The 20109-nt window shown below is 43.2% G+C and overlaps 1 protein-coding gene across 2 annotated transcripts in view; it reads right to left on the minus strand.

Annotated features, from left to right (window-relative positions):
* Positions 1 to 1187: 1187 nt before the first annotated feature.
* Positions 1188 to 20109, minus strand: part of LGI1 (leucine rich glioma inactivated 1) — a 216881-nt gene continuing 197959 nt past the window's right edge. For both annotated transcript variants that reach the window (XM_069611347.1, XM_069611348.1), the window contains 3 exons: positions 3820 to 3989; positions 2431 to 2595; positions 1188 to 2344 (listed from right to left, as the gene is read on the minus strand). In XM_069611347.1, coding sequence (XP_069467448.1) covers positions 1527 to 2344; positions 2431 to 2595; positions 3820 to 3989 — 1153 coding nt within the window. In that variant the 3' untranslated portion in view covers positions 1188 to 1526. The remainder of the gene's footprint in view (positions 2345 to 2430; positions 2596 to 3819; positions 3990 to 20109) is intronic.

Raw genomic sequence — 20109 nt, forward strand, 5'->3', positions numbered from 1 at the left:
GGAAGCAACTCTTTTAAAGAAAGAAGAACATTATTATAAAACACCAGTGAAATCCCAATGATCAAACAACACAGTTTAACAATAGTGGAGATTAAACCATACAGAACCGTTTGTGGATATTGGAATTCTCAATGTAAATAGAAGAAATGTGTGAAAATGAGTTAGCAATTTCAGCCTTAGTATGGATTGAGCTGTGCACCAATTATTGGAACCCCAGTAGGGACAAAAAGGTAATAAGGTTGGAGCCTTGGACACAAACAAGGTTATCAAACCAAAAACTGAAATCACCAGGGATGATTGTTTTGTTTGCATGGGAAAGACGGGAGGAGATAAAGGAGGAAAGGTTTCAATAAAGGTAGATCTTGAGTTGCGGGATTATGAACAACTACAATGAGTGTGATGCATTTCTGCTCCCCATGACAGCACTAGGTCTTCACACTCTAACACAGCGCTCACCAACGTGACATTGTATTGCCTTGTATACCTCAGTAATAGCAAAATGAACTCTACAAGACAATTCCTGATAAGGAAAGGATGTAGTTCAGTGAGAGATGCTGACCACAGGACCTGGAAAACTTAATAAGAATTTAACAAGCAATGAATCATGTTCTACCGGTTACAAATAAGATACATATGTCAGATTTACACCAATGAAAATGGCGTATTGCACTGAAAGATTAAACACCAGGGAGACTCTGAATCTAAACCTTTACCTTCAAAAGCAGATGTCTATAAGAATATGTAAAGTCAACATTTGACAATATCACACCCCCTTATATAGGCTTACCACAGCAAGCAGGAATTTTCTTTTCTGTATTACAAAAGTAAGCACTGTTTACTAACCCCTTTTTGCACAAAAATTGTATGATTGAATGTTATGTGGTTTTTAGAAATAATGAATTAGCAGAACTGTATATATGTTGAAAAATAATAGAAATGAATTTACATATGTTTTTTAAGAAAAAAAGCTTGGAGTTGTCAGTACACAGCAATATGAACAAAAAAATAAGTTGTGAAAAAAGTCACGGTTTGACTATTATGGATTGGTAGAACATGAAGTGGAGGAGAGGGTAGTGTATTTGTTATATTTTCCAGTACATGATAGTATAAAGGTAATTATACTGCAATTTTAGTAAGCCATTCATGCAAACTTTACAAAATAACTTTTGAATATGTGCATCAGGAAAGACAGAAAATGTAAACATTTTATTTGGCAGTTATTTTTAAACAGGTGAGTACAGAAATGGAAAAGTACACCTTTATATTTTTCTTCCCATAATAAGAGAAATAATAACGCACATATTTACAGATTGTAGATGCAGAGACCAGTTAACAATTGAAGTTTTAAAAATTCGAATCTTGAAATCCACTAGATTCGATAATTTAATATGAAGATATTAGAAATGTGTTGCTCTTTTAAAGGCATTCATCCAAACGTATGATAAGAGGGCGAGACATCATGCATTTAGTTCATGTCCGTTTACATTAGCATGTCTTTTGTTTGAGGAGATGCAATTTGTTGTAGGTCATGCGCTTAGGTCAATTATTACATGTTTGTAAATTTGGGTAGTACCCTTGAAACTTGAAGCAAAGAGAAAATCACGCTTGTCGATTGAAACATGTGTGAACGACCTTGGCGCCTGGATGTTCAATTCTTGGAATTTCACAAATTTTCCTTTTTCTACATCCCACTTGTAAACTTGTGTAAACGAATAATCGCTCCCAAGAATTGCATATTTATGGCTGTTTATTTCAAGAGGTTGGAATACCATCGAGCCACGGGATGGCATTCTTTGTACATCCAAAAACATTGACCCTTCCCACTTCATTACCCTTGAATCACCAATGAACCGTGTCAGGCAAACGTAGACGTCTTCTTTGACCTTGAAGTGTTTTACTGCATAGACATCCTCCATTTCAGGAATTTCCATGCTTTTCATGAAATCATTGCCTCCCTTGTTCCACTGGTATATCACTGGCCGCTGTGAGCTGCTCGACAAGATGAGATGAGGCTTATTGAGAATTTCCACAAATTCTGCATCAGTGTCTCTAAACCATGCATGCAAAGATTGTTGGGAATAAAATCCATTTCCATTCCATTTATAAATAGTGGTGAAGCCAGCTTTTGAACTGTCCGCAACAATGAAATACCACTCATCTTCAATGCGAAAGGTTTCAATGTCATTTGGCTTTCGGATTTTGAGGATTTCAATATCTTGGATTTTTATAAATTTATTAGCTAGTTTGTCTCTTTTATAAATATGGGATCCCCCAAACAGCTGAGCAACTATAACATAGAGTTGCTTATCGATAACCAAGGGTTTGCAAACAACCGTTGAAGTTCCTGCAGGACGAAAAAAGATGTGAATGATTAGGGATGCAGTTTGGAAATAATACTGAGTGATGTAATTTTTCTCACATTTTCCATACCTGTTATATTATCATAGTTCCTGAAAATCATCTCCACATGGTCCCATTCAAGAAATATGCATTTTCCTGTAAAAGGCTGGGCAATTACCACATACTCGTCGTTCATGTAAGAGAATGTATCCACTGACAGAGACTGATATGGCAGGGACTGATAAACAGCAAATTCTGCAAAAATACAGAAAATGTTGAAACTCTGCACAATGTATCACCCTTCCTAAATCAGACATTAAAACATTAAAAACCAAAATGATTTTAGCAGAAGAAATTGTTTATATGTTACATTCAGAATTTGCCAAAATTGGGACTGCACCTTTACTGGGAATGGACAAGGTCAAAATACTTGGTCAATGGGATGGTGCCCACACACAGAGGTCTATAATCAAGTGTTTTACTCAAACTGCCGTTACCAGAGGAGAGATATCCATTTACCCAAACAGACAGACATGTAAATGTATATTTCTCTTCAGATAAGCACAGGAAGCTACATCCTCATGAGTGTGTGCCATGTTACAGGCCATGTTATTTAGCATTGATCATTCTAAGCAGAGGAGCTATCATATTCTTGCCACATTTTTAAATGAAATACTTGTGGGTTCACCTGAAGTCAGTAGCTGTAACCCAGATATGGTCCTCTTGACCACTCTGCCTAGGGAGACGCAGCACCACAGCATGTACTCACAGATAACAACCAACAACCAACAAGGTCAAAACACGTGTCTAGGTTTGCTATTGGTAGAGTTTCTCAGCAGAATCCCCTGACATTCTGGTGCTGTGCTGTCCTTGTGGGTTGGACCAGACTGATATACAAGTGCATCTTTTTATTCTGGTAAGGTACAATGAGCTACAATACGATTGTAGACCCTCCCGAGTAGATACCATGCAAGAGGACTGGTCATTTTGCCTTCTTCATTTTCATAAGAGGGGCTCTCACACTTTTGGTAGCCTACATGCATTGCTTTAATTTTGTTAACAAAGATGTACTGCAAATATGCTCTTTGTGGCAATGTGGCAATTATAGTGCATACCTGCAAAACTTGACAAGAAACACCGAAATGGTGTATTTATCTGTTCTGGCAGAGAGTTACGCTGTTCTTTAAAACACAAAAACAAACATAAAGCCTTTTCCAAAATTAATTCATGTGTATTCATTTTAATTATAATAAAAAAGTAATGTATAGTCACCTTTTCAATATTTTCTTCAGCGTGTATCAGAAAGCAGCAGCCATATCATCAAAATGCCAATGAGGTGGCAACTCACATTAAATATTATGAACATTTACAAATTGGATATTATACAAGAAACAATAAAATATAGGTTTATCAAAATCTCGAATATAGTCATTACTAAGGTTTAATATTGTGTTAAAGAATAGTCCATGCAATCGTTACCTGTTGTAATACAGTCAAAATCCTTTGGTGAGAGGCTGTTGATTTTACGGCCTTTATACTCGGGTGGGCTTTCACAGTAGATCTGTTCAACCGTTGCATTGGTACTCTCCAACCACTCCACCAACCATTTCATTTTGCAGTCACAGTGAAATGAATTTCCCCGTAAATCCCTGCAAAACAAGGCGCAGCTTCATTTAGACACACCAACTATGCACATATACAGTATAACACGACTGACATTTAACGGGTGTAACTGGCAAGCACCTGTGACATTTAGAATAAGTGACACTCTTAGCTAGTTAACTGCACACGCTTACGGACGTAGCAATCTTGTTCAACTTCAACAATCCCAAAATGTTGCTATGGATCACTTGAACGCATATTTGTATATTGTGAGGGCCACTTCGCCAGGGCTTTGGGGGAAATAATGCAGCTATAATGGGGATTGTTCAGGGAAAGATGCGATGGGTGCAGGAATCATCTATATATCATCATTTAAGGAGCCTGGGTAAATTGTATTATTTTTGGGAACGTGTCCATCTTAGACTTGTATGCATGAAACAATTCACATAAAATACAGATGGGGCAAACAGAGAAGTTAACTAAATCTAGTGACAGACTCGCATCAGCCCCTGATTGCTCGAGTTCTGGCAAGCAGAAGGTAGGGGAGTGAGTGTGGGCATCGCTGTGTATGTCAATCAGGTCCCTGTGGGGGCCACATCAATTTACAGAACTTTCCTTGATGTGTATGTGCATATTGGAAGACACATTTGTCAACAGAACTAACATTACGGTGGGGCACACAAACATGTTGGTGGCTCGGGAGGGTCTGAGCAAGTAGCACCCAGTAGAGCAGGAATTGATCGTTGCCAGGCTTGGATCTGTATCCCTATGGAACCCTATCCCCATGACATGACAGAAGAAGAATAGATGGCAGGGTTTTGGTTTCTCTGCGTTCGACATTGGATTCAAGGGCTAATAAAGCCTGGCATTCTTGGAGCATAGCTGAGGATAGTGGAGAGTGGTTTCAATGGCTAGTGATGAAGAATGTAGGACTTAGAGAATTTACGGTATTCAGTGTTAATAACGAAAAATAAATAACAACACAGTTTTTCAGTGACACCTGAATAACGACGAAAAAGTCGAATTCTTTACTAAAAGTATATATGAGCGGTGGGGTAAGGGATTAAAAGGGGTGGCGGTAGTGGGCGGGGAGATAAAAAACTGTAGCAATGGCGGCATGGGCCCCCCCAATACATTTTTTTTAATTCCTTATTAATGTGTCACTGAAAAAGTATGTCGTTATTTTTGTTGTTATAAACACATGGAACCGATTTTACAGGGAACTTCCCGAGAAAAAAGTATGTCAAAAAATGTTGGGTGACTGATGGTGGGTGATCTGTGGGTTGTGAGTGGCATGCTAGCCTAGAAATTGATGGAATTAAGGGGCTAGGTGGAGTTGTTTGTTGCTGAGAGTTGAAGTGCAGTTGAAGTGCAGCCTTTACCCAGAGGAAAGCATGAGGATTATGAGTTTAAGATCAAAAACAAGTCGATTGTTATGCTTTGCTTGAAGCATCACCTTGCTTTTGTTGTACACATTTAGGGAAAACACTGCAAGTTTGACCATGCCTTACTTGAGTCTCCAGGTTCTCTTTTAAGTGGGAGATGGGGGGGAAGACATAATGAGTGCTCGTTCCCAAAGTAGTGGGCCTGAGGTATGAGAGAAGTCTGTTTGGCGTTTGTGTTTATTAGAGTTGGAGTAGTGCTCTGTGGCGAGGGTCTAAGATTACTGTGAGAAGGTGGTATACTTCTATTCTTCTCTGGCCCTTAAAGATGGGCCAGAGAAGAATACAAGGCAATTATATTTTAGGCAATTATCGTGGTTAGCTGATGTTGGCATGTTTGCAAACAAGGATCAGAGTGGGTGTTGACATTGCCTCGAAATGAGAGTATCTTGGCTGGTGTTGGTAGATTACTGTGCAATACATTATCTCGCATGAGAATTTGTCGCATTTTTCATGATGCATTTTGCTGCATATACATGTGGGAGGTGGGTTTAGAGGAATAATTAAGTTGCAGAATGAAGTGAGCCACTGGGTGTCTTCCCCCCCTGCATACATATGCAGCAAAATGCACCTGACAAAAAAATCGACAAGATCTCTTACAAGGAAATGCTTTTGACCAAATCAACCCAAGACTCTCAGTTGAGTCTACAGGCCCTAAATTCTCGGATTTGAGTTTGCAGCACATTTGGTGGGGCCTTGGGATTGGGGGGGAGGACTTTGGTGCAGGTTTGTGTTGGTAGGCTTGCTTCAACCTGGCCTACATTCTCACTTCCTTGGTGTATTGCGCACAAACTGAAGAAGCAGGGTAGGCTAAGATAGATGTGGTGGCATCTAGATTACAGTGTGGTTTGTTGTTGACAGAATGGGGTTGAAAAGAAGGAGCATGAAATAATCACCCTAGATTAGGATGTTCAAAAGCAATGGCATAGTCGTGTCACCCAAGGTCTGTGTTACCTGCAGTTCCCAGGTTCGAATCTCAGTAGGCCTAACTCAACCTTCAACTGACAAGCTTGATAAATTGGGTACTAGTAAATTGAGTAATAACACAAATTATTACAGTGCCTAGCAGCGGGAGAGCTAAAATGTGCTATTATTTTAAATAATGACAACCAACTGAGGAATAATTTCGCTGAATTCAGCCCTCCAGTAGCCTCTGACTCATGAGGCTTTGTGCATGCAAGGGAGGCATCGGGAGCAGGGAATGTTGGCTTAATTCCAGAGGAGGAAAAGACAGTCCAGGGCCAATCCAACTACACGTTCAGGGATACAAAGAGTAATAAAAAAACTCTGATTGCCTGGTCCCACACCAAACTCTGGCTTTACTCCTCATATAGAGTTATTTTATATGGTGGCAGGTTCATATAGTGCCTGTATGATCTGACCGCTCTATTTAGAACTCAGGGTGCTCACTCACCCCAGGCGCTCTCTCTCTCTTTGCTCGGATCCAACGTTTAGCAGCACACACGACCATATTCTATCTCTCTGTCTCGCACTATTTTGCTGCCTTTCTTTCAACATCTTTTTCTCTAGTTCCTTCTCACCTCCTCGCTCCTTTATCTCGCTCTCAAGCTAATTCTAGCCGTTCTTTTTTACTCTGCTCTGATTTTAGCTAAGCCTTCACTCACTGTCACACTCATTTCAGCTATCTCGCTCTTGCCACTCTCTCTCTGCCTTTTGCTCACAACAGTATTTTTTTACTCACGCATCACCCGCTCTCAAGTATGCACCTTCAATTTTGCCAGCTAACGCCGAAAACACTGCCAATGTATCCTTAGAACTCTCCTTAATTCCAGACCTAGGCAATCAATACAAGTATGCCGGTCTGGAAATAGCATTGCCGGTATATCCGCACCGGCACCTTTTTCCAGACCGCCGTAGTCCAGGTTGCGATGCCGGTATTACCGGGAATCCTCAGGGACCCGCAGCGCCCGGCAACAGCGTTGCCGGTATCTGCGGTGACACGCAGCAGCCGTGCCAGTGATACCGGAATGTCGTAAGTAAGGTCACATTCAGAGGTGCACAGTAACGCAACGACCGGCATGGAATTGCGGACCAGACGTTAAGTGGATACAGGTGTTTCCAAACATGCCACAGGTGCACAAAATGAGCACAGGTGGGGACAATGGGCTGTGCAACATCACAAAAGGACCACTCCCACACCCCTTCCAAAACCGTTATACTACCATTAGCTTGAGCAGTACAGGAGCTGGAGGACATGCCTGCAGAGCCTCTGATTGAAGAGGCAGTGAGGTGGAGGCGCATGAGGAGAAGGAGGGCCATCATGGCCCAGCAAATCCCTAATGTGCAGCAGGTTATACCCTGCAGGCAGCCAACAATCCCTCGCCTCAGGGCCACCACATTCAATCTCACCCCCGCTCAGATCCACACCCTCTAGACAGGGACACCATCACCACTATAGTAAAACTGATGCATGATGACCTGGTGAGCCTAATTGATATCCGGACAGCCAATCCCCCCCGCTGAAGGTAGTGTCTGTGCTACACTTCCTAGCCACATGCACATATCAGCACACAGTGGGGCAGCTGCATGGAATCTCCCAACCCTGCTTCTCCTGTGTCCTCTTCCAGGTGCTAGATGCACTTCTGTCCCACGTACCTCACCCAGTACGTAATCACACATTGCTGTGCAAGATTCCCTACAAATGACTCCATGGTGTTGCACAACTCCACGCTGCCCTGCTACATGGCACGGCATGCTGGACATCGCACCTGGCTGCTGGATGAGTCTAACAACAAGGCCATGGGAACTGTTGAATTGGGTGGGGGGGGGGCAGTAATCAGCAAAGCCAACCTGGCTGCTGGGTGAGTCTTACTAAAAGGCCACGTGGAGTGTCAAAATAGGCCCAGCATGAGATGCATCACCAGCAGATGTGCAGACTGCATGCAACAATCCTTCATTTCCCCGACTGCAATATTCAGTAACCTCTACCAAACATCTGTGAAAGTTCACAGAGGCTGGATAGGCCATCAAAAGGCAAAGGTAGATGAGGAATAAGACCAAGGTTCCTTACTACCCGCAACTTGCACATTAACAAACCTCAAACCCAGAACAGGACATGAACATAGACAGCGTTGTGAGTGCATGAAATTTGGTAGTGCATAGGTGTAATTGAACGTGCAACACAGTGATAGCATGCCAAAGCGCAATGCCTTCACAGCCGTGTCTCCATGCATGTTAAACATACAGTGCGTACACAACGACATGTAATTTTGGCCAGCATAAAACTGAAACCACATGTACCAGAATGCACCACACCATAGTGACCATAAATGAGTAGCAACACCACAGTCAAGAAAAAAAATGATGCTCAGCCTGAGATTTCTATAGCTGCGGCACTGAATTATTTTGTCACTGCACACACACATTTCACAGGTACACTACGTGTTAGTTCCATTCTCATGTCTTCTTAAGGAACACCTTTAAGTAGAATGCGTTCAGACCAGATTGTACGAAATGGAAATGCCTCTACTACCGATAATAACTGATCCAAATTTTGCGGCCTCACCTAATTCAGCATTTCTCATGCATGAATACACTCACCCACCCTTATTGTTATTATGTCACCCTTATTGTTATTATGTCACCCTTAACCCCTCACACATACAATCGAAAGATATGTGTTCTTGTGAAATTGGTTACCATATTCAAGGATGTCTATATGAAGGATTGCAAATAGAGACTGCATACCATGTATACCATTAAAACACAAATGCTAATCATGTAACTGTCAAATGTACCGTTCTACAGGGACAGTCCACCTTCATTTGTAAAACATTAATGGATTTCACATCAATTGGTGTCAGTCGTACGGAGATTGCAGAGGCCAAGTTCACTGTGAATGGTCAATGTGAAGGCAATTGCACTACACCCCCTGACCCCCAGACGCATCCTGACTAAATTCCCTTGGGGTACACTGAAAAGAAGATTTTTGGTTGTCCTGCGGCGGGCTGTGCCCTGGTGCCCCTGGATGTGGTCTGCTGTTCACCATCAGTGCCAGATGATGCGCCTGTGGGGTAGAGTAAGGCAGGGCATCAGTGATGGGTGGGAATCCATCAGACAGACATCAATGCTAATGCAATGTGGTTGCATGTGTGGGGACATGGTGTGAGCAGTGTCTGTTGCCTGGGGTACTGGTGTTTACCGGTTTGGGTGTTATGGGCGTGCCACAAAAGCTCTGTGAAATGTGTCTGATTGTCAAACGGATGTGTTTAACATGTAACTGCTGCCTATGGAGGTTGCTGCATTGATGGTGATTTAGCAGGATGGGACATGGTGGGTGGGACATGTGTGCCACATGTGTCATTGATGTGTGCATCTTGTCATATGCTGGTGATGGGGTACTTGACACTGACGTGACTTTGGCCATGTGGTAGCACATCGATGACAACAGCAGTAGTGCATTGTCTGGGGGATGTGTGTCTGAGTGCATGCAGATGGAATTAGTGGGGGCAATACAGGGGACCTGTGTGATGTGTGAGTGGTGTGTGGGTTGAAGGCAAGTGCAATGTGCATTGAGGTTGATGGTGGGTGGAAAGCCAGCAGGGCCTCGGATTCAACATAATTGACATATTGACCTAGCCATTTTCATTGGGGTTACAAGGTGCTTGATGTGACTTTGGCCTTACGAGGACTCACCGGCATCATTGGATGACACATCTCCAACCTCTGTATCTCCGACTCCCTCTATCACCTCCATGTGCATGAAACTGCTGCACGTTTCCTCCCATGGCTGCAGTTTAATAAGGGATGGTGGTCCCCCTCCTGTGGCCGTGCCCTGCGAGCGCTGTGCAGCAAGGATGTTGCGCACACGGAGACGTAGATCGTCCCACCTCTTTTTACAGTCCCGCACTGTCCTGGGTATTGTCCCAACCGCTGACACCTTCCGGACAACATCCTCCTAGATAGCCTTCTTCAGGGTCTGTGTTTGGCACTGTAGATCAGTGCAGAACACTTCGGCATAGTGTTCAACAAGTGTGTCCGCAAGCATGTTCAGTTCAGGTTCACTGAACCTAGGCTTGTGCTAACGGACAGCAGGTTGTCTTGTAAACATGTCTATCAATTTAAGTCGTACCTCATGTTTTGCCTCACACTCCTGTGTAAAGAGGATTGCAATGGATTGTGTTTTTAAAATGGCTGCCGGTACATTTCCTGTTCCGGCGATGACGTTATTTCCGGTGCCGGTAATACCGGTACCGGTAACAGCGGTATGCGCAAAGCCGGAATCAGAGTCAGCATCAGCGAGAATGCCAGTATGTGGTTTTTTGGTGCTGTTACAAGCATGCCGGTGCTACCGTTTCCGGCATGCCGGGATGCGCGTGCACGCTGACTCGGAATCAACCGTTGATTCCTGTTAGGCAGAATCCTGTGCAGTTCCCTTAGGGAGCACTACAGAAGATTAAGACTACAGCTATGAGCAATACATCCCCTTTGGTATCAGTCTGTACCACAAAGATTTAGTTGGTAGCTGTGGCTAAGCAGTCAGACTTATCTCAAGAGGGAGATGAGCAGTATTCAGAGTTTACACAATAGGGCCATAATACTATGGTACAAGGAAACACTGATCAAAGCTTTGTATAAAAAATAATATATATATTTATTTTACACACTTCTAAGTTAACACATTAATCACAGTTATTAAAGCAAGTTAAAATCAGTCAAGAAAAGTATACACAACTCCCTAGTTAAATTGTAGACAAGTTTGAGCAAGAGTGAAAACTGAGCAAAACGGCACAGTGAAAACCAAACACAAATGGCATTCTAGCAATTTCTCACAAGGGAGGGAAAGCACAAGTTATGCAGGAATATATTCTTAGGCACCCTAGCAACACTTCCCATAAGTTTGTGAACAAGTTAGGCAAGGCAGTACTTTAGCATGTACCATACTTAAATGAAAACCGAGCTAAATGGCACTTCACAAGTTGTAAAAGTGGGAAGGAAAAGGTGGTTATAAGAATTGGGTGCATCAACACAGTTCTAGTTGAGAAGCAATCTAGAGAAGGCAGTTCTAACAAATTCAGCCTGAGTCAATAGGGGTGGGCAGTCATAATTTCGAAAAAAAATGTCGACAGACAAAAATGTCGACAAAAAAATGTTGAAAAAAAAAATGTCGACTTTGGTTTTTTTTAATTATATATTTATTTTAGGGGTTCAGGAGTTAAAAAAAAGGGAAAAATTTAAAAAAAAATTTAAAAAAGGGGGGTTGGGGGAACCCCCCCATTTAAAAAAAAAATGCATTGAAAATAAAAGTTGACATTTTTTTTTTCGACATTTTTTTTTCGAAATTTTGACTTTCGACATTTTTGTTGTCGAAATTATCACTATAAACCGTCAATAGGCCTGTGTCAGAGTCAGTGGTACTGGGCAAATAGCCCAGGCGCAAAAATGTTCTTGTACTGCAGTCAAGTCTTTGTTAAACGATTTGAAAAGGTGGATGCAGAAGGTGAAAGACAATGTTAGAGGATAGGGGCGGCCAACCCAACAGGTAGGTAAAGGATTTAAAACACCTTTAGCACTACCACGCGAAAAGGGAGGCCTGGTGGAACAAAGTACCTTGAAATGTAGGAGAGGCTCCTACGGTGGCGGTTGTTCCTTGCAGTTCCTGCAGTTCGGGAGATTCAGCAGAGGAAGAGAGACTCTCGTCATGGAGGAAGGTTCGAGTTACTGCACTGCCCAGGGATGAAACCAGCCGCGGTGCTGCCAAACTAATAAAAGGTACGCTCCTTTAAATCGCGGTCCGGGTGGACTGGTGCCTGGCTATCGACCAAGGCAGGTCCAGGAAGGCGAATGGCAAACTGGTTGGCCCCACCAGCTCAAGGGAAGAAGGCTCTTGCAGATGAAGATCTTCTCTCGTCGTGTGGAGAAAAGTGATGAGACGCTGCAGCAGGGCTTCACCGGTGGTTCAGTCGTTGCAGATGTCTTTGGCTTCTCTCCTCTTCGGCTTCTTAGTTCCAGTGGCGACGCCTTGCTTTTCCAGTCCTCAGGGCTCTGCTTTTATGCAAAAAGATCCCCATTCATACAGCCTAGCTGTCACTCACACAGTGGAGTAGTCATCCTGGCGGGAGAACCTCCAGCCTATCAGGGCAGAGTGCGACATGGGTTGCTGAGGCAACCCTGTCCAGGGGTCCTACTCCCCCTCCCACACAATGGATCCACCCCAGACTCAGTGGTGCCGAAAGGAGGGCTTCTTGGCAGAAGCCCCCCAAAAGGACGAACAAAGGATCCCCGACCTGGGTTAGGAGTTTAGAGAAAGACATGAGAAAGAATTTATATAAAAGTTCTGGCAAATGAAACCTACCGGAGTAAAGTTAATATAAAAATAAACCAGCAGTATGTTAGAGGCTGTCAGTAAATGTGGTAGCCTTGAACAATGGGAAAATTCCATAGGGAAATATTCGCGGTCGAATATTTTTGGTAGTAACCACTGCCACCAGCCAGAAACTTTTGAGAGAGGGACTGTACGGTACCCTCTCGAAAATGAACATAAGGGAAAAACTATTAACCCTTGCAGTACCTCCATAGTAAGATGGGTTGTACTGTTTTTGTTCATAAAGATTGACTAGTAAAGTCAATGGGGACTTTACATGCCTTGGGAGACAGTAGTCAGTCCCAGGGTATGGAGTCTATGTTTGGGGGTCGCTACGACACCCCTGTGTCACTGCACGGAGGGTGCTGTGTAACACATGTGGATAAAGATGGTTCATTTGGAGGTGAGATACACCCCATAGACTTTAAACACACAAAATAGCCTAGAACACACATAGCAAATATGCCTAAGAGTGGGCATAAGAGTCACACTCTTAGCAGGAGAAAAAAACAAACCCTTCAAATCCAGCAAAGCTGCTGGGGGACTCTATAAGTAAGGGAAATTAGCCATGAATGAGAATTCTCCCTAACAATTCCGGCAGCAGTGCTACACAGACTCAGTAGCACCGGCATGCCAGTATTTCTATTTTATACCAGCAAACTTGTAGTGAGAGCCCAACTTTTGATGGATCGGCACTGTCTACCAGTGGCTGCAGTATTCAAACTCAGCCCAAACCCCCTCTCTGTTTGACACTCTCGAACCCGAGAAATCTCTCTCGAATCTCAAGCCTCCTTCTCTGTTGGATATAAAGATCCAATCCAAGGCAAGTCATGTAATACAGCAGACTATATTTTCTTAAATGAGATGCACACTTGAGACCCCCAACTTTCCCTTCAAGTCTCTCAGGGCCAATGACCAACCTTAAGCATAATTGGGACCCCCAACCTTCCCTTCAAGTCTCTCAGGGCCAACTGACCAACCTTAAGCATAAACATTCCAATGCACATTCTAATGGCAGAATGCCCCTTGACATCACAACCCTCTACCTTCTAGAGGTAGAGCATTGCAACCCATACTAATCATCTCTACATAACACATCCCATTCCCTTAACACAATAAAACATACAATTCTTGACACACAGTAAGGTTGTGTGAAGTTCTAACAGTATTACACATGCTAAACGAATGAACCAGTAAGAGATTATCATAACAACATATTATATACATTACTATACACACATTTTACAATATAACTCATCACTGATAACTGTTGTCTTGCTATCGCCATTTTGCTCAAAACACTCATCATTTACACACCACTAGCATTTACATCTTCGCTTTGGCAATCCTTGACATGTTCCACACCTGTCCACTTTCCAATCTAATAGCTCCCTTAAGAACTTGTGCAACCCTCACGGTTCTGAATACAACAGATCTCCCTTTATTGATACCACACCCTTTTTCACTCGTATCAAATCACCAATTTCCACCATATTCCTTTTCCTTGGAAATTTGTCATTTGTCTTCGTTACCCACCTCACTTTTAGCTCATCCATTCTTTTCCTGATCTCATCCACAACACCATCAGTTTCTCTTGCCCTTCCCAACCATGTGGGCGACACCACAGCGTATTAGCTTTCCTACCCCTCATAAGTTCGAAAGCACTGACACCCGTTTCCACATTACGAGCCATACGCAGGGCTAAGAAGTGCTCCTTAACAGCAACCTTCCTGTCGCCACCACACGCACCAGCTAACCTGACAGCTTCGATAATACTGCGATTCAATCTCTCAACCATCCCATTACTCTGAGGGTAATACAATGCTGTGAGCTTGTGTTTTATATCACACTTCTCTAAATATTCTCTAAACAAACCTCCCGCAAACTGCGGACCATTGTCAGTAAGTATGCTTCTGGGCAAACCCTCCCTTTCAAATATTTCCTGGAGAAATCTTACCATACTTTGACCCGTCACATCCCTCAAGACCTTAAACTCACTCCATCATGAAAAAGTGTCTATCAAGACAACAATAAATCTTCCACGTCCACACCCCATATCCAATGGACCAAGAATATCCAATGGCAATTCTTGCCATATACCACCAGGTACCCCCACTTTATTAACCGGCTGCACTGTAGCCTGAACATTTTTCCCAGACCTAGTACACTCTCCACACCTTCCAACAGCCCTTTCCACATCTCGATCAAATCCTGGCCACCAGTAATCCACCTTTATCATTTCCTTGGTATTATATATACCAATATGTCCTTGATGTCCTATTTCAATTAACTTACTTCTCAGTCCATTGGGTACAACCAAACGATCCCAGCGATAAATCCTTCCTTCTAGCTCAGCTCCATTCTCACTTACCACAATGTCCTCTCTTCACCACTCAACAACCTTTTCTCAGGCCACCCATCCCTCACGAACCGAACAATTCACCTCCACCTTTCATCATCCTCCAATGCCCTTACCCATTCCTCCTTGGATATCACACCTTCCTTCGTGACAAATACCATATCCACTGTATTTTCACTTGTCCTATCTATGTCATTTGTTTCGTCATTTACCCTTAACCTTGACACACAATCAGCCTGAACATTGTTTTTACCGGGTATCACTTCAATTTTTAATTTGTGACATTGTAATCTAGTCACCCAGCAAGCAACCCTCCTCGATACTTTGTCCAGACCTTTATTTTCAAATATGGCTTTAAGTGGTCTGTGATCAGTTTGAAGTATAAACTCTTTACCCCACAAAAAATGTCTTAATTTCTCAATGCCCCAATGACAAGCAAAGGCCTCTTTCTCAAGAACTGAATAATTCTGTTCTGCGCCCCTTAAGATCCTAGATGCATGGGTCACCACAACTTCACTTCCATCACTACTTACTTGCGATAACACAACACCTATACCAGCCTCACTAGCATCTACGGACAAAATGGTTTCTTTCCTTGTATCAAACATGGCTAACGCCTTATACATGTCAATTTTTCTTTTAACCTCACCAAATTCTTTTTTGCATTCATCATCCCATTCAAAATCTACACCCTTCTTCAGCAGTGACCTCAATCTCGTCACTCCATCGGCATAATTTTCTACAAACCTGTGGTCGAACTCTATTGTCCCCAAAAAGGACCTTAGTTCTGCTTTATTTCTCGGAGACTGCATTCTTTTAATTCCATCAACCAACTCCCTTTTAGGTCTCAAACCTTCCTCCGATATTTCATGACCCAAATATTCCACAACTTTGGTAGCAAATACACACTTCTCTCCACGTAGCGTTATGCCACGTTCCTTGAAAACCCGCAGCACTCTTTCCACATTCTTTTCCAACTCCTCCTCGCGTGCTCCACATATTAACACATCATCTTGGAAACTCCAGACGTTATCCATTCCCTTTAATATTTTGTCCATTACTTTTTGAAATACCGATGAAGCAGATATCAAAACAAATGGCATGCGACGGAATTGGAATATACCAATAATATATAAATTGTATGTAATACAACCGTGAGTTTCCTTTATTCCTGATCAAGGTCAACCTGATGGTATGCACTTGCCATATCTAATTTGGTAAAGAATTTGGCATTTCCAATCCGATTTAACAATTCCTTCATGTTGGGTAATGGATGTTGATCAGCTATCACACACTTGTTAAGCTCTCTTAAATCCACACACACCCTTAACTCACCACTTGGCTTCTTCACTACGACCAACGGCGAAACTCATTGCACTGCTTTTGCTGGCTCAATTATCCCAACACTTTTTAACTTTTCAAGCTCTTCATGTGCAGCTTTCCGCATTGAAATCGGGACTGATCTTAGTTTAGCAAACACAGGCACACTTTTGTCTTTTAGAACAATTTTGTGAACCATATCTTTAAGGCAACCAACTTTGTTGGTAAACACTTCGGGAAACTTCTCACTCAAACTGTTTGTATTGCAAACATTCAGAACTTTCTCCTCCAAATTAGGGTCCAACCTTATACCCAAGCCTCTTTGCTCCCTCAATCCCAACAGTGTTTCTCCCCTTTTAGTGACATATATCTTCCCGCTGATTGCTCTGTGCTTGAACTCAAAACTAGCCACACAACATCCTAACACCTCTATTCTTCCACCGTTATATCCACCTGGGTTTTTATCGGATGGCATCAGATCTTCAACTTAGCCACCCACAACATTTTCATAAACAGTTCGGGACATCAATGTAATTTTCGAGCAAGAGTCTGCCAGCATCCTTACTGATCGCCCATTCACATCAACCCATGCAACAGGATGTTCACAATCATCTTCCTTGCTGCATTTCACCTTGTGTACTGTAACTATCTCAACTTCTCCCTCACCGTCCTCATCAGACGAAGCTCTGTTACTTTCCTCCAGATACATCACTCTTTTGCCATCACCAATTGTATAGTTCCTACAGCAATTCTCAAAATGTCCCCACTTTTTACATTTTCCACAAATCGTTCTCTTCCCTGGGCATATCGGAGAAGTGGAAAATGTCTTGCGCTACCACATTGAAAGCATAAGCGCTCATCCCTCCCTGTAACTTTTACACCCACTTCTTTTTGCATTTGTGTATTATTTTTATTATTACCACCACCCCTTTCCTGGCCAGTATCATTGCCTTTCACACCTTTATCTCTCCATTTCTTCTTATTTTTATGGGCATATTTTCTCTGGTCTACCACTCTCAACACCTTACCTACCAGTGTTGGTTTTACTTCTTTGACTGTTAACTTGGCAACACATTGTAAGGTATGTTCTATTCTTTTAGCAATACCTATGACCTCTTCTAGATCCGGGTCATCCTTTAACCATATCCCCTCGCTGATTTTATCGTTGGAACAGTGCAGCATAAACTGATCCCGTATGTGCTCATTTAACTTCACACCAAACTTACAATTTAGTGACAAATGTCTCAAAGCTGTGATAAATTCTTCAACAGTTTCCCCTTCCTGCTGTCCCCTCATACAAAAATGATATTGTTCTAGAACCGTACTAATCTTTGTTTCAAAATGCTTATCTAGTTTTCTCAAAGCCATGTCAAAATAATTACCACCACCCTCCACATCTAGTTCTGCAGCATCTGGCAATGTTTCAAAGATTCTCTGACCCTCATAACCTATAAAGTGCATCAGCATAGATACTTTGAGCTCCGTGGACATGCCATTACTGCATGCTGCTTTCATGTAGTGTACAAAACCTTTCTTCCAGGGACCCTGTTTAATCTTAGGATGTCCAGAGGTGGGCATAAACATTTGTGGACCTGGAACACCAGCCATTGCCATGATGTGTGCAGTACAGATTGTTTATAGGCGATTTACAACTCTGTCTTCAGTATATTATGCCAGCCAGTCCCCAAATTGATGTGCCCGAATCACACATCATGCTGTATTGGGCAGTGTTGAAAAACGTATAGAACAATTGCTTCTTGCCTGCTCGCCTCCCCAAATGGGGCCTGCGCGATATGCCTCCTCCCTGCAGTAGCTGCCTTCCCTTGTGGGCCCTGGGCAGTGTGGTTTCACAATTGCAAAGCAAGTAATTGAAGGAAACTAAGTGTCTTCCTCTGCATGACTGTTTCCGGATGATGCGGTCAGGTGACTCGCGTAACGCGGTGGGTCCTTTACTCGACCGTCACAGCGTTTCAGATCCAGGCAATCCTCTCCCCACAGGCCGTGTCTGACGTACGTTCTCTGCACTGCATATAACGGTGGCAGGGGTGCGGCGCAACAGAAGGCTGTGCGCAACACTGCTGGTCCTCTAACTGACCTGACTGCAGCTTTGCGGATCCAGCTGAACCTCCCCATGCAGGCCATGTGTAATGTCCTCTGTACCGTGGGCAACGCTGATGAGGACGCGGCTTACCCAAGTGGCCAAGTTAAGCAAACAAATTCCAGGCCTGGATTTATCGAGATACTTCTCCTCTCCGATCGCACCCGACGTATTTCGAGGGGGAAACGATACACAGCGGAGCGTTATCTGTGATGCACATTCGTGTGCATATTCATCTGGAAAATGCAGAGGGAGATTAAACATGCGGCACCAAGGCCGGGGGTCTCAGACTCTTCAGGATCCTCATCACCAATATAAAGATCCAATCCAAGGCAAGTCATGTAACACAGCAGACTTTATTTACTTAAATGAGATGCACACTTGAGACCCCCAACCTTCCCTTCAAGTCTCTCAGGGCCAACTGACCAACCTTAAGCATAAATATTCCAATGCACATTCTGATGGCAGAATGCCCCTTGACATCACAACCCTCTACCTTCTAAGCACTGCAACCCATACTAAGCATCTCTACATAACACAAACTCCCTCTCTGTTTGACACTCTCGAACCCGAGAAATCTCTCTTGAATCTCAAGCCTCCTTCTCTCTCCCTTTCGCAGTCAAAATCTGCATGCTATCAAATTCACACTATTTGCAATATATTTCACTCACACTAATCTCCGCCCATGCCCTGTTTCTATCAATGCTTCCCTTTATCTATTCCTAACACTCTGTCTCACTATCACCCCTAGAGGCTAACTCTATACATTGGCCTTTCTTCTATCCTCTGCACTGCTTTTTAGCCTTAGAACTGACTGATTCAATCACCCAATTTCCAGAATCAGCATTCACACTAGGGCCAAGATATTCCATTATGTCTAAGGACTCACTGTTTAAATAAGTTAGCACGTGACCACAGTATAGCCAACACTACCTGTCTCACTATCCCCATTACTTGCAATCTCTCTCCGTGCCCAGCTAGTTTACCCTTTCTGTCGAATTTCTGTCGAAGTTTGTCCTTTCCTTTCCGGACCAGTTTTTCTGACTTTAAAAACACCTATTAAACAACAGGCCCAGAACAATTATTCTCTTGTCACAGCACTCTCCAAATAAACCCCTAATTTTATCAGACCCAGCAACTATCTTCAAAGCCAGCCACTGTAGCCATGTGCCTTTTTGATGAGGTCGAATAAATGGGCATTATGCTGCACGTGCAGTCAGTACCCTGCCGGATGTCAAGTGGACCAGAATCCTGTGTCTTTGTCTTACCTACATCGAGCGGGCCCCGTGTGATCATGGTAGCATCACTCTAACAATGGCAACAAAGCAGGTGTGCTGGTAATTACCGCACAATACCACTGTGTCAGACCATCGGCCCAGGCGGACATCTTAGATGGATCCCGACGACTGGAGAGAGAGAGAGAGAGAGGACTGCCGCTGCCCTCATGCCGGCCTGCCGTGTGCAGAGCTCAACGAAAATCGGAGTGTGCAGCTCTTTCCCTCATGCTCAAAGCGTGTGATGACAGTGGCTGCTGCTAGGATCCAGTGGCTGCACCTGCACATGTGCGGTGTGTCAGGACCCCATCCAGAGCAGTGTTCTGTTTGCCGTGCAGCTGGCAGGTACT

This window comes from Ambystoma mexicanum, chromosome 8 (genome assembly GCF_040938575.1).
Source record: "Ambystoma mexicanum isolate Mex_15411 chromosome 8, UKY_AmexF1_1, whole genome shotgun sequence".
Classification (NCBI taxonomy): domain Eukaryota; kingdom Metazoa; phylum Chordata; class Amphibia; order Caudata; family Ambystomatidae; genus Ambystoma; species Ambystoma mexicanum.